At 33.4% G+C, this 24,704-nt stretch overlaps 9 protein-coding genes across 9 annotated transcripts, besides 1 other annotated feature; 3 read left to right on the forward strand and 6 right to left on the reverse strand.

Annotated features, from left to right (window-relative positions):
* Positions 1-17,357: part of a mobile genetic element that runs on past the window's edge.
* On the reverse strand, positions 333-587 carry TVAGG3_0595440 (uncharacterized protein; the record flags this gene model as incomplete). Its single annotated transcript, XM_051239611.1, has 1 exon — positions 333-587. A coding segment is annotated over one exon (255 nt), but the record flags the coding sequence as incomplete, so codon positions are not given.
* Positions 610-894, reverse strand: TVAGG3_0595450 (uncharacterized protein; the record flags this gene model as incomplete). Its single annotated transcript, XM_051239612.1, has 1 exon — positions 610-894. The coding sequence occupies one exon, from the start codon at positions 892-894 to the stop codon at positions 610-612; it is 285 nt and encodes a 94-aa protein (XP_051097436.1).
* Positions 922-1,287, reverse strand: TVAGG3_0595460 (uncharacterized protein; the record flags this gene model as incomplete). The annotated part of the gene is made up of 1 exon (XM_051239613.1): positions 922-1,287. The coding sequence occupies one exon, from the start codon at positions 1,285-1,287 to the stop codon at positions 922-924; it is 366 nt and encodes a 121-aa protein (XP_051097437.1).
* Positions 1,797-2,402, forward strand: TVAGG3_0595470 (uncharacterized protein; the record flags this gene model as incomplete). Its single annotated transcript, XM_051239614.1, has 1 exon — positions 1,797-2,402. The coding sequence occupies one exon, from the start codon at positions 1,797-1,799 to the stop codon at positions 2,400-2,402; it is 606 nt and encodes a 201-aa protein (XP_051097438.1).
* On the reverse strand, positions 2,431-2,631 carry TVAGG3_0595480 (uncharacterized protein; the record flags this gene model as incomplete). Its single annotated transcript, XM_051239615.1, has 1 exon — positions 2,431-2,631. The coding sequence occupies one exon, from the start codon at positions 2,629-2,631 to the stop codon at positions 2,431-2,433; it is 201 nt and encodes a 66-aa protein (XP_051097439.1).
* Positions 3,186-3,815, forward strand: TVAGG3_0595490 (organellar and viral DNA polymerase type B; the record flags this gene model as incomplete). Its single annotated transcript, XM_051239616.1, has 1 exon — positions 3,186-3,815. One exon carries the CDS (start codon positions 3,186-3,188, stop codon positions 3,813-3,815), a length of 630 nt encoding a protein of 209 aa, XP_051097440.1.
* On the reverse strand, positions 4,305-4,850 carry TVAGG3_0595500 (protein of unknown function, DUF4106 family; the record flags this gene model as incomplete). The annotated part of the gene is made up of 1 exon (XM_051239617.1): positions 4,305-4,850. The coding sequence occupies one exon, from the start codon at positions 4,848-4,850 to the stop codon at positions 4,305-4,307; it is 546 nt and encodes a 181-aa protein (XP_051097441.1).
* A 3,001-nt stretch (positions 17,358-20,358) lies between the features above and the next one.
* Positions 20,359-21,690, reverse strand: TVAGG3_0595510 (negative regulation of neutrophil degranulation; the record flags this gene model as incomplete). The annotated part of the gene is made up of 1 exon (XM_001328132.1): positions 20,419-21,684. The coding sequence occupies one exon, from the start codon at positions 21,682-21,684 to the stop codon at positions 20,419-20,421; it is 1,266 nt and encodes a 421-aa protein (XP_001328167.1).
* A 1,984-nt stretch (positions 21,691-23,674) lies between these two features.
* On the forward strand, positions 23,675-24,200 carry TVAGG3_0595520 (Ricin B-like lectins family; the record flags this gene model as incomplete). Its single annotated transcript, XM_001328133.2, has 1 exon — positions 23,693-24,088. The coding sequence occupies one exon, from the start codon at positions 23,693-23,695 to the stop codon at positions 24,086-24,088; it is 396 nt and encodes a 131-aa protein (XP_001328168.1).
* Between the last annotated feature and the right edge of the window lie 504 nt (positions 24,201-24,704).

The raw sequence follows: 24,704 nt of genomic DNA on the forward strand, positions 1-24,704 counted from the left end.
TTTTACTTCAAAAAGCTTGTTATGACGGTTAAGTCATACAACAAGTTTAAAATAATATCTTGTTCTTCTTCTGAACGTTTGTTGTCTCTTCCGATAAAAGTTTCGAACATGAGAACCAAAAAACGTTTTTTGAGATTGCGGAAGAGTTCAGGCAAACGTTCATATTCTGGATATGTTGGGAGCAGTTCAAAACATCTGAGCTGACTTTCGGACAAAATTGGGACAATGTCAGAAAATTCATCTTTGGTCGGACTGCATGAAGGTAAGTCCCTTACATGTAAGTAGCTCTGGTAAAGTCTTCTCATTTCTGCTAACTTTTGGAGTATAGCTTCGTAGTTTAGAAGTTTTAATTTTAATTGTCTTATTCCACTCTTTACTTCTAAACGGTAAGTATCCATGAGGTCAAGAGTAGCTTTGGTAGCTTTAAGTGGAGCTATTTGTTCCTTGACTTCTGCAATTTTGGTTGCAATTGTGGTTTGAGCTCCTTCAAGTTCGCCGTCTATGTCGTTCTCAACGCCTTCAACCATAGCTTGAAACTCTTCATCGGTCCATTGAGATTGGTGTGGGACGAATTTAACTTGCTTCATTCAAAAAATGAAAAAAATGTTTTTACTCAAAGCGTGCCATGTATATGGCTATAAGAAACTTACCAGAAGGCTTCTTCTTCACATGAGTCTTTGGCAACTTGAGTGTTGGTGTTGGAGTTGGGTGTGGAATTTCAATTCTCTCTCGAGCGCAACAACAGATGTCAGAATAACATTCCCCACTGTCTTTCTTGCCACCATAAATTGTGTATTGACCGAACTTGCATTTGCAGGAAGACCGGTCAATACAAGGTTCACAGTTGAAATAGTTGTACACAAACCTGTTGAGTACGAGTGTGAGTAAAAACATAAAAAAAGTGAAGTTAAACGTTAAGGTTTACTGAATTGGTTGGATGTCGCCTTCTGAGGTTATGAAGAACGGCCGTCCTGAGAAGTGGAACAGTGCTCTGAGAATTTGTATAATTCGTGGAATTGGACTCTCTCTGTTTGGAAGTAGTATCCATGGGCGCTTTGCAAAGAACTTGAGAAGAGCTTCTTTCTTCATCTCCTTTATGTCGTCGAAAGGAGTGTTTTCTGGTATTTGAATTGGAATTCCGGTTTCAATTTCGATTTTCAGCGCACCTCTTCCAGACAACCAGAAGCCGAGGGACTTGTTGGCTTTGTCCTTGCCCAAGTACTGCTTAACAACTTCATTTATCTCTATAAGGTAAATTGCCTCATCTAATGGCTCGATGTTGTCCATTGTACTGTTTCAGAACAATACTTGTACTTTTTCAGAACAATACTTGTACTGTTTCAGAACAATACTTGTACTGTTTCAGAACAATACTTGTACTGTTTCAGAACAATACTTGTACTTTTTCAGAACAAGACTTGTACTGTTTCAGAACAATACTTGTACTTTTTCAGAACAATACTTGTACTTTTTCAGAACAAATTTCCCGTAAAAGCTCTCAATTTGTGAGAAAAATTTTCTGTTTCAGAACAATATTTGTTCTGTTTCAGAACAATATTTGTTCTGTTTCAGAACAATATTTGTACTGTTTCAGAACAATACTTGTACTGTTTCAGAACAATATTTGCACTGCTTCAGAACAATATTTGTACTGTTTCAGAACAATATTTGTACTGTTTCAGAACAATATTTGCACTGCTTCAGAACAATATTTGTACTGCTTCAGAACAATATTTGTACTTTTTCAGAACAATATTTGTACTTTTTCAGAACAATACTTGCACTGCTTCAGAACAATGTCCGACGTCCCACCAACCGAGCCCATATCCCAACCAGAAGAACCGAAAGCTGCAGAACCACAACAGTCTCCTCAGCAACCTCAGTTCCAGCAAGTACCTCCGATTTACTACCAATTTCCACCTCAAGGTTACTACCAATTTCCACCTCAAGGTTACTACCCACCACAAGGCTTCCCGAACTACCCTCCTCCTCAGCCTATGCCTTACTTCCCCAACCCTTGGATGTTTATGCAAAACCCTGCCCCACAATTCCAATCTCAATCCAAGAGAGACCAAGAGTTCGAGGAAGGTCTGAACCGCTTACGCAAAGAGTATGCTACTGCCCCAATGGAAGACGACAGGCTTTCAGTCTCTTCCCTCAAATCGACCGATTCGACTCGTACCACAGATTCGGTTCGTGACCGTGAAGACTACCTCAAGCAGTCTGAGAGACTCTTCATCCTACAACCATTTACAGTTGGAGCTCTCAAGAACATGCGCAATTACGAAGGTCAGACACCAGCTGGAGACCGCAAAACAGACATACTCGCAAGAGCAGTCCAACTGGTCAAGACAAAGACTGAGATAGTCGACTTCATTCTTGCAGCTTGCCCATACAAGTAAAAAAATAAACAATTACGAGTTAAACTTTTTACTCTTTCTTTTCTGAGTTGTTTAGAGCTGGTTTCTCTTGTAGAAACCTTTCGTACTCTTCCATGGTCATGTAATTGCGAATTTGGTACGCAATTCCAGGTTCGTTGTTTTTGAACCTTACGTATGTAACGCTTCCATCCTCCTCAGGGAAGTAAGCTGCTAACATCTGACCAAGTTTTCTCGGTGACTCGGAGCTCATAAAAATGTCACTTTTTAAACGTTAAGTTTTTAGTCTTATTTTACCCTTTGTTTACCCTTTGTTTACCCTTTGTTTGTCAATGTAGTATTGGAGTGCAATTTCTCCAAATTCTCTGTGTCGGAGTTCTTCAGCATTTTCCAAGGTGTACCTGGAGAACTCAAAGAAGTTGTCAAGAAGATACTGCCATGCTGCTCTTCTGAGTTCGTCGGTATTTTGGAAGTGTTGCACCTTCGAGTCTTCGGACATGAAAAAATAACACTTTTTCAGCAAAAATATATTTTAGGTGAAGAGGTGAGATTTCACCTCTTTTTTCACCTCTTTTTTCACCTCATGAATTTTCATGATTTCATCGTAAATGTTTTGTCAAACATGAACGTAAATGTTTTGTCGAAACTTCATCGTAATGAGCGTAAATCAGACAAAAATATATTTTAGGTGAAGAGGTGAGATTTCACCTCTTTTTCACCTCTTTTTTCACCTCATGAATTTTCCCGAAATAAAAAATAAAGTTGTTTTTTTTTAAAAAAATATTTTTTTATTTTTATTGTAAGAACATGTTAGCAACAACAGCACCAAACTCTTTAGTCATGAACCCAACTTCAATGTTAGTAGAGATGAAAAGCTTCATTCCTTCTTCATATACTTTCGAAACAGAAATCCAGAAGATAAAGCAAGAACTTCTCCAAGGAGATTTAGATTGCACTGCGAAAGATGAAACAAATGAACAGTATCTTTACGACATGCAGGACATTATTGACCATCTACCTAAACTTCCTGAAATCCAACAACAAAAGCTTACTATTCCAGAATTCGATGAAATAGAAGTCAAAGCAACTGACTCAGTAGAAATAAAGAAGTTCATACGAAAGGTTAACTATGAGTTTCTTGGATTTCATTGCAACCACAAAGTCATGGACAAAGATTGCGATATGGTATATAAGAACATCTCTGACATATACAAATCTGGGGAGTTTAAGACCTACGACAACTTTGTTTCGTTAGTTGCAAAATGTGTATGGCAGATAAGAGATAAAGATAGAAGAGGTAAGATATGGAATGAACAAATAAGACCCGCAACTTTTGAGTTAAAGAGAGCAATTGACGCCTTAGTTGTTTTAGCAGGTAAGGTTTCAATGTACAATGCTAAAATGAACCGCAATGTTCAAAATGTAAAGCAGCAATGAGGAAATATAACTACTCCGTCAAAGAGATAGAACGTATGCGAAACGACTATGCTGACTTAAAGAAAGAAGTAGAGAAACCAGCAGAAGATAAAATGAACATGTTAGCATTTCTGAACAAAAACTATCCAACTGCTGACGATTTCCTTCTATCTGACGTCAAGAAGAAGTATAAAGAAACTTTCGGTATCGTTAAAACATTCGATGTACTGACAGAAGAAATAGAAGCTACGAAATTGTTTAGGATTTCAAATATACATCATACAATTCATGTGAAACGCTTATAAAATAACTGAGGTGAAAAAACAGGTGAAAAAAGAGGTGAGATTTCACCTCTTCACCTAAAATATATTTTTGCTGAAAAATGACCAAATTTCATGAAATTTCTCTAGACCGACTTTTACAGGGGTAGCCAAAACTCATGAAAATCGTGAAAAATAACAGAGTATTTTGACAACTTCAAACAAGTAGAGTAGATGAACTCTTTATTTTTCAAGCTTGACTTTTTACAATTTGAACTTTGTTCGCGTAGATGTGAATTCTGAAAGAAGTATGAGGGTCTTGTATGACTTTGTACTTCTCCCATAGTTCATGTCTGTCAAACTTACCTGCCATGGACTCTTTCATAAGTTCCATGAAATCGTCTTCGGACAATCCAGGGAAAAGTACAATGTCAGTAAGTATTCTTTTAACATCCTTACTTAAACTCTTTGCTGTCTGTACACAAATGACAACAGAGATGTTGAAGTGTCTGAGCTTCTTAAGAATTCGACACATGTCTTGTTCTCTGTTCTTTAACAAAGGATGAGAAGCAAAGTCATCTAAGATAAGAAGACACCTATGAGGGTATGTCTTCCAATCGTAAGATTGCAATTTCTTCGAAATGTATTCTATCTCTTTCTGTTTGTTTCTGAAGTGTTTCTTCTCTAATATTCTCTGCATTTCCTCATTTGGGTCTTTAAACTTAGAATTGACATACTCATTTATAGCATTGTACTTCAAAACTCTTCTTTGGTACTTCTTTATCCAATCTAACAACTCAGAGTCTTTATAGATACTAACTTAGACTTCTTTATAATATCTTTGAACGAATTGACGGTTTGGTCAAATTGACCAGAAGTACTACAAATGACTACTAACTCATAGAATGGGTTCTTCTCATCTAGTTCTTGTTGTTGTGCAGCCATTTTAAGATAAGTGAAAGTCTTACCCGACCCAGGTGGTGCGATTAGACCTGTTATACCATTCTGAGCAAATAAGAACTTGTCATGTATAGGCTTTATCTGAGCATTTTCTAACTTCCTCTTGTTCTTGTTAAAACATTCTCAAATTTCTTGTCAATGTCAGCAAACTTTTTTTCTAACATATTTTTAGAAAAATTAAAATTTTTATCTTTTTGAAAATGTCTAGCGATTTCGCTATCTATATTCGAGACAAGCTTTTCGACAGCAAAACATCTGTCGACCATAAAATCTTACATAGTGTAAACAAGAAAGGTGAATTTTTCTAAAGTTCTGTTTCTGGGAATATGACAAGAACCATAAAACATTACAAAGAGCAGTCTTAAAATTTGTCAATGACAGACTTGTTGACAGAGATGACGCCGATTGGAAAGATGAAGTCCAACAAAAGTTCTTAGAATGCAAAGAAGACACATGCGCTGTTCTTGAAGATGAAATAGAAAACAGAATAGAAGAGCTATTAAAGGACAAAGACCTTTTACAAAAATATGGTTCTGAGAAGTTTGACATAACTCCACCAGAGAAGAGAAGAAGAGAGAGAGAAAGAAAGAGAAGAAAGTAGAAAGAGAAAGAAAGAACCTGAACCAGTTCCAGAGAAAAAGAAATTTGACATGTAAAAATAAAATTTTTATTTTTAGAACATTTCTGGGTCAATGTCAATGTTCTCTTCCTCTTTAGGAGCAAACACTGGCTTAGACTCTAAAATCTTTTTAACCCAACTTACCTTGAACTTCAACTATCTTAGACTCATAATATTCATAGTCGTCTGTCTTCTTTGGTTCATAAGGTATAACAAGTTTGTATGCTTTGCCTTCTTTAAGTTTGAGAACCTTCTGTCAAAATTTTCTTTGACTGCTAACAAACCTTCTATGTCTAAGTCTTCAAATTTCGCACCATTTTTAGTCACAATAGCAAACTTAACTGGTTCGATGTTCCAAACTTTGTCAAATGTAGACTTTTCAAAATGGTAGAAGTAAACATTCAAATAAGCGAATGGGTCTAGTTCTTCTTTAAGTCCTGACATATATTTGTTGACTGAAATATATTTCGTCATCTTTTCATCGGATAAAAAATATTTTTTTTTAAAATTTACTCAGAAAAATTTTTCTTTGTATATACGCCGTTCTGAACATCTAAAAGACTTTTGACATTTGCCAAGAATGTTCGTTTAGACGCTGCCATATAACCATACTCTTGACAATACTGTTTATATGAATCGTACAATGACCTTTCATCTAAACACTCAAAGTTAGTCTCATCTATAAACAGTTCATATACACTCTTGTTTGCTTCTAACAACGTTTGTCTTTCTTCGGTATGTGGAATTTGTCTGGATTGAACTTTGAAATATCTAATGTCATGAAATATGAGAACAAGGGTTGTAAAAGTTAGGTGTCAAAGTTTCTGCTAAGTCGTCAAAATATTCTGTATCTTGCATATGAGAATCTGACGTTCTGACAACTACATATCTTCTGTCAGAACTTTCTAACTTCATCGGAACAACATTGTTTGAAACCATGATGAATTTGCAACATTTTCACAAACTCTTTGGTCTTTATTATTCTTTCAACAACTCCAACTTTGTCTGTTATAAGACTCTTCAAAGCATCTGAGTTTCAAAACTTTGTTGTATCTATACTTTGAAGTTCGTTACATACTATAAGTTTCAATTCTCTATTGAAGAGTTAAATTTACCGCAGATGTTTTCTAAGTTTGTCATATTCGGTTCGAATAGCCTCTAACAGTTTGCAAGATATCTGTAAAGAAAGTGTTCTTACCAGTTCCTTGTTTTCCAATTATAATGAGAGCAGTTTCATTTTTAGCACTTGGATGTTGTAAGATGTTTGCAAACCAACATAAGATATACTCATAGACTCTTTCGTTTCCATTGCATATAATTTCTTTGACATGGTCTAACCAAGCTTCTATAACATTTTCTTTCCATTCTACTTGTTCGTATTTATATCCAGTGAAGATAGAATAGAAGTTTGGAGATGGTGTATAGAACTTTATACCACGAACTGAAAAATCTTTAACTTTGACAATAAGATATCCAAGCATCTAACATCTTCATGCCAACTTGTACGACTTTTATTTTCTTAAGTTTCTGTCTACATTCTTGTTCAAACTATTTTGCTCTTGGTTTGTTAAAGACAACATCCCATTCTTTCATAACATAACATTCTGGGGCAGAGTCGACATAAATGACTAAACGTTTCAAATTCTCGACTGCTTTGTTATAGTCTCTAAATGGACACATATTTCTGAACGCTTGGAGTCATAAAAATCTGAAACATCTATTCTGTACATTTTTATAAAAATAAAAAAAAATATTTTTTTTATTCTTGACTTTGTTGTTGTTCCATTTGTTGCATTTGTTGTTCTTGAGCTATTTGTTGTTGAAGTTGTTCTTGTAATACAATACTTTCAACCAGTTGCATCTTCCAATTCGAAACTTTCTGCCGTCATTGACAAATACATAGGACATAAAAGTTTTACAGGAACAAAGTTTGCGTCAACTAAGGTTAAGTTTATTTGCTAAAGTGTTTGAGTTCACTAAAGCTGAAAATTCTGCATTCGAATGAACAATAGGCAAACCAGCAGAGAAAGTGTTGTTTATACGCATAAGTATCTTTTGGTCATAGTAGTTTCTGTCGACATTCGAATAGCACTTTGAACCTAAGTTTGAAACAATATATAAAATAGGTTGCTTAAAGTCAATGGAACAGACACCTTGTATGACACCTTTTCCTGTTATAGGAAACTGTTGGTAGTAAAAACCAGATATAAGTTTTGTATTATAGCTCATATCGTTTATAGTAAACTCAGTCGGACATCCAAACATAATGAAACCTGCTCTAGTTGCAGCACATGTTACATCCGTCCTTAAAGTATTAAATAAGTCAACAAAACCTGTTGGTATATCTGAGTAAGTATCTTCAAAGAAGTATTTTTTACCATTCACAACAAAAAAGTCTTCTGGTGTCAAAAGAGCAAAACAGGCTTTAGTCGTCATGTGTTTAAGGTAGTTTACAATATCGTCCTTGAGGACTTTGTAAGTTTGTTGTTATAGAATTATATGACTCAGGGTTTTTAGTCGTAATAGTATAAACCACTATGTCTTCTGCCATTTACTTAGCAAGTAAATTTTAATGAAATGTTGTGGTCGTCAAATATTTTTATGACGTCTGGAAACTATATTTTAAGTTCAACGTTTCACCTCCTTTCATAACGTATATCTTGTCAATGACATTATATGAAACACCACAGCAAGCAATGTCGGGTTCTATTTCTTTGATGTTTATATCGTCTGCCTCTGTCAAAAGTTTCAATAGTTCTTTTCAAAACTTCATGAGGTGCGATGACATATGAGTTCACTTTTACAGGGTTGTGTTCGACCAAGTTTAACATTATACCCAAAGCTTGACAAATCTTCTCCTGAGTTTTAAGTTTGTCTTTAAGTTGTTGGTAGTCATTTCGAATATCTGCAACAGAACTTAAGTCTCTGCTAACTTCAGGTATGTTGGTTGTTCTTTTACAGAACTTGTATACCATCTTCGTCTTCGTATGGTTTCCCCACTTCAACATCTCTTTCTTTGACATTGACAACAACACTTTGACTGTTTGTTTGAGTTGGTGAATTTAACTTCACATCTGCCACCGCCATTAAACCTTTTGAAAAACACTTACGCTTCTATTTTTCGGAAATGACATTTACTTAGAATAAAAAGATGGACGTATTGAGTATCTCTTCGAATTGAAGCAGAAAACAAAGTTTACACACACAAACAATACAATCATTGACAGAATAGTTCTTTATACAAACAATGGAAAATGTTATAGAATAGCAGTCTTTGCTGAACCAAAAATTTTCATAAAGCAAAGAAAGTTGGTATAACCGAGATGGTGAAAGTTCTTGAAGCAGACAAAAATATAACAACAAAACTGACCGATATTTCTAAAGGTAAGTTTATAATACAATACTATATGTCAAAATGGCGTACTGTCAATATTTGACGGAGAGAAGTCAGTTCAAGAACAACTTACTGACCTGCTGCCAAAATCTGCTCGATGGAAGCTGTCGTTATACCATCTGAGGAGCCCCAGCAGGTTCATCGAACGAATCTTTCAAAAGAGCATCTTCCGTGAAAAAGTGCTATTGGTTTTGTAAACTTCTTTGCTTTCAATTCATCTGGACCGTCTCTGTCACCAGTATATTGTATTTGAACTGTACCAACAGTTGAAAACCACCCATAAAGTCTTTGAGTCAGCAAATGGAATGCCAAGCCAAAATTTGAAGGTCTCCATTTGTATATTGAGTTTTTTGACTCCTGTATGGGTCCATACTTTCACATATGGCATAATAGAACTTTGCATTTCAGGGTTAATGGTTGTTGTGAAGTGTTGTTAAAGTTCAGCATCTAAAGTCAAGTTGTATGACCTCATATCCTCAACTGTAGAATATTCTTCTCTTGGATAGTAATTTGCCATCTATGTTTATATGATATTTAATACCAGGGTTGTAGAAGCAAGAATAGTCATTTATAGTTCGTCTGAACAGTACAAACATAGTATCTGCATGTTTCATTGCAGTTGTTAAGCAATATCTGTCTTGCACCTGGGTCAGCACTTTGGTTTCCCAACTTCACCTGCAAAGTCTTTGACAGATATTTGGTGTATAGGGAACATAAGTGGAACTGCAATATATTTGGCAGCTAAAGCATTTGAAATATCTGGGTCCAACATATAGACTGCAAGTCTGCTTTCTATTCTCTTGCATTCAAACTGTTCGCATGTGAACTTAACTGGGTCCCAAGCATCTCCAGCAGCATTGAAATAATAGTTTACTTCAGTGTAAAAAGAGGAGATGTTCATTACGAAGAAGTCATGACAAAACATGTACGATTAAATCATGACAACACTATATACGATTAAATCATGACAAAAACATTTACGATGAAATCATGACAAAACATTTACGATGAAGTCATGACAAAACATTTACGAAGAAGTTTATTTCCTGGACTGTTGTCTAAATGTCATGTTGCAGTAATTTTAAAGAGAGTTAATTAACCTGAGCATCATCGGTAACATGGTAACAGTGAAAACATTAACGTAAACATTATTTTTGCTGAATTCAACAACAAATGAACGAGGTCGGATGTATGCAAATACCTTTGAATTCATTCATAACGCCTTAGTAAGCTCATAAAATGCTTGTTTTTGCATCACATTTTGACGAAGTGAAGATCTTCACTTCGTCAAAAATGTTTTGCATTCTCTACTGTATCTTCGAGTTCTTCTTCATCTAACTTCTCATGAACTTTCTTGTCTATGGAGTCCATAATATCTTTGACATAAAATGCATACTTTACAGAGCACCATTCAACAACAAAATGAACGAGGTCAGGATGTATGCAAATACCTTTGAATTCATTCATAACGCCTTAGTAAACTCATAAAATGTTTGTTTTGAGGTCGAGCCACTTTTGGCTTGACCGTATTCTTTCAACCAAAACTCAAGAATTTTCCTGTGTGAATTTTGTATAAAAAGCAACCGTCTGAATTCAGGCGGTTGTTATATTCTTCACAAAACATTTACGTTCATTACGAAGAAGTCATGACAAAACATATACGATTAAATCATGACAAAACATATACGATTAAATCATGACAAAACATTTACGCTCATTACGATGAAGAAGTCATGACAAAACATATACGAAGAAGTCTTGACAAAACATATACGTTCATTACGAAGAAGTCATGACAAAACATGTACGATTAAATCATGACAAAACATTTACGATGAAATCATGACAAAACATATACGATGAAATCATGACAAAACATTTACGATGAAGAAGTCATGACAAAACATATACGATTAAATCATGACAAAACATATACGATTAAATCATGACAAAACATATACGAAGAAGTCTTGACAAAACATATACGTTCATTACGAAGAAGTCATGACAAAACATGTACGATTAAATCATGACAAAACATATACGATTAAATCATGACAAAACATTTACGATGAAATCATGACAAAACATTTACGATGAAGTCATGACAAAACATTTACGAAGAAGTTTATTTCCTGGACTGTTGTCTAAATGTCATGTTGTCAGTAATTTTAAGAGAAGTTAATTAACCTGGTAGCACATGGTAACATGGTAACAGTGAAACATTAACGTAAACATTATTTTTGCTGAATTCAACAACAAAATGAACGAGGTCAGGATGTATGCAAATACCTTTGAATTCATTCATAACGCCTTAGTAAGCTCATAAAATGTTTGTTTTGAGGTCGAGCCACTTTTGGCTTGACCGTATTCTTTCAACCAAAACTCAAGAATTTCCTGTGTGAATTTTGTATAAAAAGCAACCGTCTGAATTCAGGCGGTTGTTATATTCTTCACAAAACATATACGTTCATTACGAAGAAGTCATGACAAAACATATACGATGAAATCATGACAAAACATATACGATGAAATCATGACAAAACATTTACGATGAAATCATGACAAAACATTTACGTTCATTACGATGAAGAAGTCTTGACAAAACATGTACGATGAAGTCATGACAAAACATATACGATTAAATCATGACAAAACATATACGAAGAAGTCTTGACAAAACATATACGTTCATTACGAAGAAGTCATGACAAAACATGTACGATTAAATCATGACAAAACATATACGATTAAATCATGACAAAACATATACGAAGAAGTCTTGACAAAACATATACGATGAAATCATGACAAAACATTTACGCTCATTACGATGAAGAAGTCTTGACAAAACATGTACGATGAAGAAGTCATGAAAATTCATGAGGTGAGAAAAGAGGTGAGATCTCACCTCTTCACCTAAAATATATTTTTGGATCATTTACACTCATTACGATGAAGAAATCATGAAAATTCAATGAGGTGAGAAAAGAGGTGAGATCTCACCTCTTCACCTAAACATTATTTTTGGATCATTTACACTCATTACGATGAAGAAATCATGAAAATTCAATGAGGTGAGAAAAGAGGTGAGATCTCACCTCTTCACCTAAACATTATTTTTGGATCATTTACACTCATTACGATGAAGAAATCATGAAAATTCAATGAGGTGAGAAAAGAGGTGAGAAAAGAGGTGAGATCTCACCTCTTCACCTAAACATTATTTTTGGATCATTTACACTCATTACGATGAAGAAATCATGAAAATTCAATGAGGTGAGAAAAGAGGTGAGATCTCACCTCTTCACCTAAAATATATTTTTGTCTGATTTACGCTCATTACGATGAAATCATGACAAAACATTTACGATGAAATCATGACAAAACATTTACGATGAAATCATGACAAAACATATACGATGAAATCATGACAAAACATTTACGATGAAATCATGACAAAACATATACGATGAAATCATGACAAAACATTTACGATGAAGAAGTCATGACAAAACATATACGATTAAATCATGACAAAACATATACGATTAAATCATGACAAAACATATACGTTCATGTTTGACAAAACATATACGATGAAGTCTATGAACATAATAATATTTCAAACCAGGAGCCAAATTCTTGCGATTTTCATATGGAATCTCTTCTCTCGGTTTTCCGAGGTAAGCAATTATATGAAATCATTTACACTCATTACGATGAAGTCTATGAACATAATAATATTTCAAACCAGGAGCCAAATTCTTGCGATTTTCATATGGAATCTCTTCTCTCGGTTTTTCGAGGGAAACAATCATATGAAATCATTTACACTCATTACGATGAAGTCATGACAAAACATATACGAAGAAGTTTTGACAAAACATAAACGAAGAAATCATGACAAAACATATACGATGAAGTCATGACAAAACATATACGAAGAAATCATGACAAAACATATACGATGAAATCATGACAAAACATATACGCTCATTACGATGAAGAAATCATGAAAATTCATGAGGTGAGAAAAGAGGTGAGAAAAGAGGTGAGATCTCACCTCTTCACCTAAAATATATTTTTGTCTGATTTACGCTCATTACGATGAAATCATGACAAAACATTTACGATGAAATCATGACAAAACATTTACGATGAAATCATGACAAAACATATACGATGAAATCATGACAAAACATTTACGATGAAATCATGACAAAACATATACGATGAAATCATGACAAAACATTTACGATGAAGAAGTCATGACAAAACATATACGATTAAATCATGACAAAACATATACGATTAAATCATGACAAAACATATACGAAGAAGTCTTGACAAAACATATACGTTCATTACGAAGAAGTCATGACAAAACATGTACGATTAAATCATGACAAAACATATACGATTAAATCATGACAAAACATTTACGATGAAATCATGACAAAACATTTACGATGAAGTCATGACAAAACATTTACGAAGAAGTTTATTTCCTGGACTGTTGTCTAAATGTCATGTTGTCAGTAATTTTAAGAGAAGTTAATTAACCTGGTAGCACATGGTAACATGGTAACAGTGAAAACATTAACGTAAACATTATTTTTGCTGAATTCAACAACAAAATGAACGAGGTCAGGATGTATGCAAATACCTTTGAATTCATTCATAACGCCTTAGTAAGCTCATAAAATGTTTGTTTTGAGGTCGAGCCACTTTTGGCTTGACCGTATTCTTTCAACCAAAACTCAAGAATTTTCCTGTGTGAATTTTGTATAAAAAGCAACCGTCTGAATTCAGGCGGTTGTTATATTCTTCACAAAACATATACGTTCATTACGAAGAAGTCATGACAAAACATATACGATGAAATCATGACAAAACATATACGATGAAATCATGACAAAACATTTACGATGAAATCATGACAAAACATTTACGTTCATTACGATGAAGAAGTCTTGACAAAACATGTACGATGAAGTCATGACAAAACATATACGATTAAATCATGACAAAACATATACGAAGAAGTCTTGACAAAACATATACGTTCATTACGAAGAAGTCATGACAAAACATGTACGATTAAATCATGACAAAACATATACGATTAAATCATGACAAAACATATACGAAGAAGTCTTGACAAAACATATACGATGAAATCATGACAAAACATTTACGCTCATTACGATGAAGAAGTCTTGACAAAACATGTACGATGAAGAAGTCATGAAAATTCATGAGGTGAGAAAAGAGGTGAGATCTCACCTCTTCACCTAAAATATATTTTTGATCATTTACGCTCATTACGATGAAAAAGTCTTGACAAACATTTACGATGAAATCATGACAAAACATTTACGATGAGGTCATGACAAAACATTTACGATGAGGTCATGACAAAACATTTATGTTATACAGTAATGTTAGTCATGAATGTTTGTCCTACGTGTTGGCGTTAGTGTTGAAAAATAATGTTTGTCCTACATAAGCCGTACAAGCGTTTGAATTTGTTATGCATAAGATTACTCTCTTGTTTTCTGTATCTATCATAGAACATAAGCAGCACCTGTTTTTGTAAAGTTTATATGAAGTTTTCGATAGTTAAGACCTGTATAATAATAGAATGCGTCCTCATCTCAACATAATAGTAGACTCAAACGAATGCTTACCATAAGCTGTTATTCAACAGCTTCGTCAGATATTTCATCAACGAACTCATAAACTATATCGCCATACTTGCTTTTATTTTCTTGTTTTCAGATTTAGAACACCAACGAAGGTTTGAGATTCTGTTGTCCGTTCTATCATGATTTATATGGTCTATTTCTTTCAAATTGTTTGGATTTTCAATCCACTGTTCTGCAATAATTCTATTGCTTTAAATGTGTTTTGTTGTTTAAACTAAGCTCAATATAACCATGATTATTTAAGCATTCACTCTTAATATGTTTGTTTTTCTTTCGACGAATAGTAAAAGGATATGTCGTACAAATCTCATAATCTTCATGATTTCTCAATGTTTCCCATTGAGTTTGTTCCCCATAACGTTCTCATTGACGTCCTCAATATCTTCTTCCTCACTGACTCGTCAATTTTCACTAGCTCCTTCTGTAATGTTTTCATCGGCATTGTCATTGACTTCTTCTGTAATGTTAGATGTTGTTGTTTCGCTCATGTTCTTTCACTAATGTTAAAAGTTATGTTGTACGAATTTTGAACAGAATTTAGAGCAGTTATGAAACAATGAAGTACTTTTACGCTATTGAAAGGAACTATGAGAGTGAAGTACATGACAGCAATGACAAAAGGAACTAATATCAAACCTAATGAAATCGCTCACGAGGATATAGAGTTTAACAAGTACTTTGTGGAGTATCTTATAAGTGAAGAGTATGTAAGACCTTACTTCATGTTTGACAGCATGAATGAGGATGTTATTTCATGGTTAAAGAATATAAGCAATGTTTTCGGTAAGTACGTCATAGATGACAAAGGTCTTGTTGTATTTTATGAGACAGCAATCGAACACAGGACTAATGGATATTATGCATTCAACAGCAAAGAAAGGATTTAGTACTATTGGCATGAATGAACATTGCAGGAATGACATATACAACCTATGCTCACGAAAGCCTTACACAAAAGCAATACAAATGATAGAACATAAGTGTCTAAGGTCAGCAAATGAAATCATTACTGTCAGTGGTTATGAAAGAACTGTTAGCAAAGATGAGTGGAAACAGCTATTCATATTAAGGAAGGACGTTGCTGAACTGTTAAACCTGTTGCACAAACATTGTTTCAGATAAGACCAGCAATGACTAAGAACCCTTTGACCTTAGTCAATGAGCCATAGAGGTTGAAGATAATGACATGAAAGAACTAGGAATGAATGAGAGAAGTTGTGAAGGATGTTTGAGTCAAAACACATGGTTCTTCAGAGCTGTTAAGAAACTTAGTAAAGAACGACAGAAATATTTTATAGAGAAGTATTGCAAAGGATGTGTAAATGAATTGCTTGAAATAGAACTTAGAGACACTTTCCCACTAAGGACTTGAGGAAAAATAAGTACATGAGTGAGGACGGTATTGACATAGCTAGTGTTATAAATGACTTAAGAAGATGTGTTTGTGTTATTGACGGAGCACGTATGACATATCTAGTGAAAGATTATGATGGAATACGAGACACAACAACACTTGTGTCAGTATAGCAAGGAATTCAATAAGCTCATGAAGAGTATTTATGTAGGACGTATTGAGGAGAAGGATGTGAACGCACTGATGATTTATGAAGCGGGTCAGAACAAGAACTATCTTATGAAGTCAGGCATGAGATTCCTTTGACGAAAGAGATGACATTTACAGCTATTTCAGAGGATATGAGTATGAGGTACTGAATGAAGTAGATGAGAACGTTATTGAAGGATATTTGAAACATGTTCACGATGTCATATGAATGAGGATGAAGAGCTTTTATGAGTATGTTTTGAACTGGTTCGCCTACATCGTTCAAAATCCTTGTGGAAAGACTGGAACAGTACTTTTGTTAATAGGAAAGCAAGAAACTGGTAAGAATGTACTTAGTAATGTTCTATGCGAGCTCATTAGCAAGTACGCCAACAATAATATAACGGCAATAGAGAATGTGGTTGGTAGATTCAATGCTGCTATTGAGAACATGAAGCTCATCGTATGCAATGAACTAAGCTCATGCGATACGTCTAAGGTCATGAACCACGACGCACTAAAGTCAATAGTACAGAGACTCAGTTGGACTTAAATCAGAAGTGTCAGCCAGTAAGAAAGATAGAGAATGTTTGTAATATCATCATGATATCTAACAACTTCAACTCAGTAAGATTGATAAAGACGACAGAAGATTTGTTGTCATTGACGTAAGCAGCAGATACAAAGGAAATTACGAATATTTCTCAAATCTCATTGAAAGCTTTAATGAAGAGTTTTATTCAAACTTACTGACGTACTTCATGAGGAAAGATTTAAGTGAATTTGATGTAAGGAAGATACCATTCACCAGGGTAAACAAGAATCATCGAAATGAACAAAACACCTTACCAAATGTTTTACGAGGAGTTCTATGAAAAGTTTGTATCCGGATGGAATTGTACAGAGTGCTACAGAAGATATAAAGAATTTGCGAAGGAGAATGAATTCTTTGCATGTAGTTCAAATGTATTTGGCGGTAAGATGAGAGAATTTGTGAAGAGAAGTAGAAAGCGAGACGGTTCTGCAGAAGTTATATTTACGAAGCAAGTATGATATTAGAAGGTCGTGGAAAGAAAGAACAGTGAATTATGAGGAGGTGCTTGAAAAATTCATGGAGTACATGGAGCAATATAACATACAAAAAGACATATACAGTGAGTTTAAGTACTACTGTGAACAGCTGAGATTGAAGTAATGAGTAAAGGAGACTTTGAAACGCTTATGAAAGACAGTGAGGAGGTCGTTCATGCAATAATGAAATAGTTCATGGAGACAGTGAGGAGGTCGTTCATGAGAACAATAATGAAATAGTTCATGAGAACAGTGAGGAGGTCATAAACTTTGCCATGGTCTCTGTCCTAGTAGTTTTCATTATCTCACAGAGTTAATGAAAGTCATAAACTTTGCCATGGTCTCTGTCCCTAGTAGTTTTCATTATCTCACAGAGTTATGAAAGTCATACTTTCTATCAGATGAAGCATGCAGATGAACATAACGAAAGTTAGTGAGTTTGCCACGAGTTATGAATAAAATATTGGCATATTAGATGAGATAGCTGATGAAACAGTGAAGATAAATTAAATCTTGGACTTTGCCACACTCTGTCCCTAGTTCCTCAAAATCCTTGACAACGTTGCTTGAAATTTTGGTTCAAAACCTCATCTGATTTTAATCTGTTATGCTACCTGTTAAGTTTCGCGAGATTATAAATGTCATGGAGTTATATAAAAAGGAGGGACAGCTAGGGACACTGGAAGTACTTGTAAGGCTATCTGTTAAGATTGCATGAAATACTAAAAAGTCATGAAATCCATTATCGCTGTGCTAGCTTCACCTTTGATTGAAATGACGACTAAAGTCACTGAAGCAATGAAACAAAAGTTTTTGGTAGAATCATTAAATCAGGAACTATTCCAGAAGGTTTTTACATTCATACTATAAGGATGGTAGAGTTCAGTTTAGAAAGATAAAGCAACCATTAGATAAAGAAGGAATTTTGAGAAAGATTAAACTTCATGAGGACAACATTGCTGAACTTAAGAAGAAGTTAGAAGAGTTGGAGAAAGGAAGAGTTATAAAGCAATGAATTCAACAGGGTGAAAAAAGAGGTGAGTCTCACCACTTCACTAAATTTATTTTTGTGCTATGTTTTCATACGTGTGAGGGTGGTGATATCATTAATTTTAAGTTTATTTTTATATAAATGACGAAAACTATTTGAGATAACAAACTACAACGGTCATGAGTTCAAGAATTTGTTCTTCGTTCCTCGTGAAAATACATTCTATCAGATACGAGGGAGAAAGGGTAAAGTTAGTTTGAGCGTTTATGAAGGAATGAAGAATGGAAAGTTTATACAAGCAATAGATACAAACGGTAAGCGTGTTTCATTAGCTTTGTCAAAACTTACTAACATTTATTTTGACAGTGACTTTGACTCTGACGATTGGAGCGACAGCAGCGATACTGAAGAATATGAACTATTGTGTGAAGCCCAGCAATGGGAAGAGTTGCAATACTTTTGTAAGTGAGAACGTTTATTTTTTACAGTAGTGAGGTGAAGTGGTTGGTGGCTTTGTAAATATTTAAGGTTAAGTTGGTGTTTGTGTTTGTGTTGTAAAATATACGTTAACGGTTTTGTAAAGTGTCAAATTCACAAGTATTGCGTACGGAGGAACGCAGTGCCTCCGTACACGAGACTTGTATACTAACTTAAAGAGCCTTCCTTTGTCTGATTAATTAGGCTCATTCTCATAATAGCCGATCGTAGTGAAACATTTTTTTCCACACTTTGTTTCCAATGTTTCAGGAGTTGGTGGATATTTCGTCTTCTTAAATGGAATCCACTCATCATATACATGAGGATCCCATGCAGTCATAATAAAAATAAAGCTTTTTGAATATATTCAATTTTTAAATGATATTTTCACGGGTTAAATATAAAATAAAGAATAAGATGTAAATTATTAAAATATTTAATTTTAAATTTTGAACCTGTGATAAATATTTTTTTGCATTGTTATTAATAATGAAAAATAAAGCTTATTTCAATGAAAATTGTTCTGCAAATTTATTTCACTTTTGACCTCACTTTTTCCGTAATTCGATTTTTTACTTTTAATATTTTAGATCTTCATAATATCATTTGAAAAATTAACCATATAAAAAAATCAAGTTATCAATTCACTTTTTCCGTAATTCAAAAATCAAAAATATAAATAATATATCCTTTTATCAAATATTATTATTATATTCTATGAAAAATGAGGTCCGGAAATTTTGCGGATTCCCGTAACTCAATTTTACGGGAAAGTGCAGTAAACTATCAAAATACGGGAAAATTGGTGTAAACTAATGATTTTACGGTAAAATCACGGAAAGTCCCGGAAGAATATATGTGCCTATATGAAATTATACAAAATGAATCAAACGCATTTTAAAAGATTGTTCTTGTATTATAAATGCTATTCGCGATTTATTAGTTGAAGAAAATTACCAAATTTTTGCCGATTTACAAAAAATGATTTACAAAGCATATTTTTATAAGGCTTTAAAAATCTTTAAAATGTGACCGGTGACGGAAATCCATGGTAACCAACCGCAGTTCCCGTTTGGAATGCCATACCTTTTTCTTCTACTTATTGCATATGGTGTGTCTTGATTATTAAAAACTATATAATTTAAAATGCAAAACTCCGAATAATGACCAATTTTCATTCAAAATGTTGAAAATATGCATTTTAATTAATTTTAGTACATTTTTATTTTCCAAATTTTTTTCAAAATTGTTATTTTCATGTTAAAATTCAAATTTCTTTTTATCATTTTTCTTTTTTTCGATTTTTTTTGGAATTTTTTAACATTCAGAAGAATGTACAGAATGCTTATACATCTCATGAAATGGGGTTTTGAGAAGTAAAATGTACAATATTCTATAAACTGCAAATTTCAACCTTTCTACACTATATTATGGTAAATCAGTATCTGAGGTAGTGGAATATCGTGTTTAAACAACTTTATATGATGTTTTTATGATTTTTTTCTCAACAAAACAGTTTTTAGATTTTTTTTACGGTAGAAAAACACAGCCAAAACGATCTTAAAAGGGAATATTTTAATCAATAAAACAAATAATTCTCAAGGGCTATTCTTGAATACCTGGCTGAAACTGTAATCAATAAGCATATGCGGACGAGGAGTAAATGATTCAACTTTTTGACAAACGTTGCAAACATTAACGATATGGTATCCTATTTCATGCATTGATATGCATTTCTTGCAATACCATTTCCTGCAAAATCCGCATTCGCAAGGTTTAATTGCCAAGTTGAAGGCCTTTCCACAGAGAACGCAATCCTTGACTTCTTTGTAAGGAGTCCTTACAGGTGCTAGAGACGGGCCGTCTTTGCCAATTTGTAGATCTATTTTCAAGTTTTCGCAAACTTCGCAAAAATACTCTTTCCTCTTTCGATTTTTGAATGCAATTCGATACGAATCTACTGATGTCATGAAATCAACACCATCTTCGTATGGAGAAGGCAAATCAACTGATATTGCGTTAATATTTTTAATCTGGAAGAGGACTGGAGTGATCTTCTGCTGATTTTCGAAACCTACAAGTACCGAGTTAGAGAATAACCATAAATGCATGTCTACAACTTCTTTATCCGTAAAACATTTTACGACGTCATGAAACATCAAAAATCTTTCCTCGCTTAATATCTTTACTTGCTTGTATTTAGCATCGATTGGCTGTAGTTCCTCTTTACCGATCTCAATCAGTAAATTTTCGAATGGCTCGCACATCGGAGTTATTTGAATATAAGCAGCTACAGTTGCGGACCTATCAAGATGTTCTCGGGGTGTTACGTTCAAAAGTTTTAACAATTGCCTACGATATCTTGGAATTCTTTCAATTGGTAGTCTTAGCAACTCCAAAACCGTTAGACCGATATTTGACTCGATTTCTTTTAATGTTGGTGCAAGGTTTCTGTCAATTTGGAACTGAGCAGTTAAAGCAGAAATTCCTGTTGCATAATCACTGGCATAATCAACATAAGTTTTGAGTAAAGTCACTGTACTGTTAAAGCAATCACCAATCCTGCTTTGTGAGCTATCAGAAGCGATCGAAGACTCAAGCAAAGTTAAGAAATTTAGATTTAGTTTATAAATCGGAGCTATTCGTCTAAAAAGATTCTCCACAGCATCGGGAAGAATCATTATTACTTGAGAATCACTTGCTTCAGCTAAAGAAACTCTGATTTCGAAAATGAAATGATATAAGTGCTGAACATACTGTTTTTCCGAGAGAAGTATCTGAGATATGATGTCTGCACGCGCAGGAGCCCATACCTCTCCTTTTTTAGGATATGGAACATCGAAATCCATATTATTGTTCTTCATTTTTTTTCTTGTAAAAAATTAATTTTTTTTTGTATAAAATCATATGTAATTTTATCTTGAATTGATAGTTATTCCTTACATTTTATAATACACAAAAGATTTCCAGTTCATACACTCAATAAGTCATTTCTTCTGATTGTTTACATCAAATCAATCTCAATTTCCTAAAAAAAATTAATGGAACTCATTTGCTGCATTAAAAATTTTCAGGAATTGAAAGTCCACAAATTCAAAAATGGATCAGTTTTTCATTTTAAGATCAAAATATTTGTTATTTTATCATAATCTTTTCAATTCGCTCAAATCTAAACAACTCACAGTTTGGGGGTTGTACTATTCGTGAAAGAAACATAAATAGTCTCAAATGAAAGTAAAAATTGAGATAAGTGATATCTCAATGAAAAAAATCGGTTATGTACTTTTAATATCATGCAATATCTGTATACTTTCAATATAGAACAATAGACTATGATGTTGACATCTTAATTTATACTGTAAAATGAAATTTTAAAAACTTTCCTTTCTTGGTTTTGTAGGAATATGAACTCTAATAGAAAAATAGCTTCAATTAGATGTTATTCATGAGCATATTGAATATTTCATAAATGATCCAATTTGACGTCAAATTCTTCAATATGTCATTGAATTAATCTACGAATGGTAGGACAAGACAAATTTCGTAAAGAACATGAGAAATAGTTTTGATTGAATGCGCCTGGTGATGGATTTAATGAAGTATTTTTAAAATATTTGATATTCTCCAATACATGAAGATTCCTCCAATAAAAATACACAGCAATAGGTGTAAATAGTCTCACTAACGCTATATTCAATCAAAATCTCTTAGACTGGAAACAGAGAATGCCAAAACTATGAAACTTAAATAAATATGCCATTTTATTTCTTCTCTTCACCTCTACAAAGTTTTCTAGATTTCGCTTTCTGGATTTCGAAATGATAATCATTGGAGGAACATAGGCATAAATGTGTTATTAATCATATTTTTTGATAATAACTTTCACATTTTGATATCCAATGGTAACAAATGAAAGCCGTTTTCAAGATTACCGTGGGTGAAACATAAAGATTCGTTATAAAATTTTCATCGATTATCATAATTCTACTTAAAAGCTTTACATGTTTAATTTTGATTATATTGAATGAACTCGTATTAGTTATAAAATTCCAATCAGAAGAATTACTTTAGAAGACATTTCTTCTTGACGTTATGCAAGAATTATCTTTATTACTAAATAATTTCTGGATATATAATTTTAGTTCTTTGTCGTACTAGATAACATCAATCTAGTTTACAAATACTTATAGAATTAGTGCCATTGAACTCTTCAATGGTCTATAAAAATTACGGATGACATCTTGAATTTTTATTCAAACTTCAATGTCTGAAATATTATGAGAATCCAGACACTTCTAAGAAGGAGATAATTGTGAGCTACTTTAAACCTATTTTGAACATGATATCAAATATCAATAATTGAAATCATTGATTTTCAGGATATTTAATTAAATTTCTTTCATCTCCACAAAATGCATAACTTATAGATAATAGTTATTATGATTTTCGAATCCATTTCTTTTTTTGGAAATATTTTGCTCATTATGAGTCAGTTAAGACACTTCTCGGATATAATAATAATATTTTCATTAGGAGATTCATAATACATCAACTGACCTGTGAATCTCCTAGTTTCTGCGGGTCTCAATTATTGAAGGCGTTTAGAAGCATCGATATTTTGCGATATGACAAAAATAATTCATTTAAGCTAATCTATAATTAATAAAACACTGTATTCTACATGTCGTTTGATAGTTCATTTTTTGATTCACTTTTGATAAAATATTTTATTCGGGAGTAAAATACGATAACTACAATATTTGGCATAAGAAGATCTAAAATAAAATAAAACAGCAGAAAAAAATTATTGTATATTTCAAGCATAAATAATCGTTTTAACATAAAATTAGAGTTGACCACTTCACTTTTTCGATGCAGGTTTTCATCTTGAGCGCAAAGCACAAAGAGTTCGCTATTGGTTTAGATGATGGTGAGGCCGAGCATGGCAAGAAGGCCGAGCTTAAGGAAGTTGCCGATAAGCCAACACTTAAGTGGCTCATGTACGATCGTAAAATTCACACATTCCCAAAGAGAACATTAGCTCTCGAGCCAAAGGAAGATGATGGCAAGGTAAAGCTTGTTCTCCAAGATTCTGATAAGATCGAAAACAAGTTCTACGTTTATCCAGATGGATCAATCCGTAACAAAGCTGGTCAGGCTATTGATATTGAGGATTCCAAGTTCGAACCAGGCGCTGACATTGTCCTTAAGCCATACGAAGCTGGTAAGGAATCACAGCAATGGCTTCTTGTCACACGTCTCCAGTAAGTTTACTATAAATTCAAATCAGTATTTAGCTGAACCGTGATTAAATGCAATCATTTTAAACGTTCAATCATTTTTTCTCATGAAATTATCAAAGGCAGTTTATTTTACCCTCACTTTTTGTTAATTTTGCCCATTTTATTAAAGGCAAAAACTGACAAATTTGATATAAAAAGGGGTGAACTCATTTTTCATACACTGAAAAATAAAAAATAAAACCTCTTTTTATATCGCTTCTTATTGTCGTTTATTTTTTTCAGTTATTTTAATTAAGAATATGATTCTCTTATAAGTAATTAATTTGATTGTCATAACTTTATCTAGAAATATTTACAGATATAATTTAATGAAGAGTTCAGCGATCGAACATTTGATAAATCAATTGGGCTCTGGATGCTGAAGCAATGTGTAGAATTAGATCTTACTTGAAGCATCATAAGGCTTCCATATTGAACTTTTTGCAATTATTCATGCAATTGATCAATAAGAATACACAGGCTTGTATCCACTCAGAAAAATACGCGCTTAAACTTATAATCGAAAAACTGATTTCAATCCAAATTCTATGGGAAGTTCGTTACATTAGATCCAAAGCTACATTTCCTGAAATACAATTTAG

Source organism: Trichomonas vaginalis, chromosome II (genome assembly GCF_026262505.1).
Source record: "Trichomonas vaginalis G3 chromosome II, whole genome shotgun sequence".
In the NCBI taxonomy this organism is placed as follows: domain Eukaryota; phylum Parabasalia; order Trichomonadida; family Trichomonadidae; genus Trichomonas; species Trichomonas vaginalis.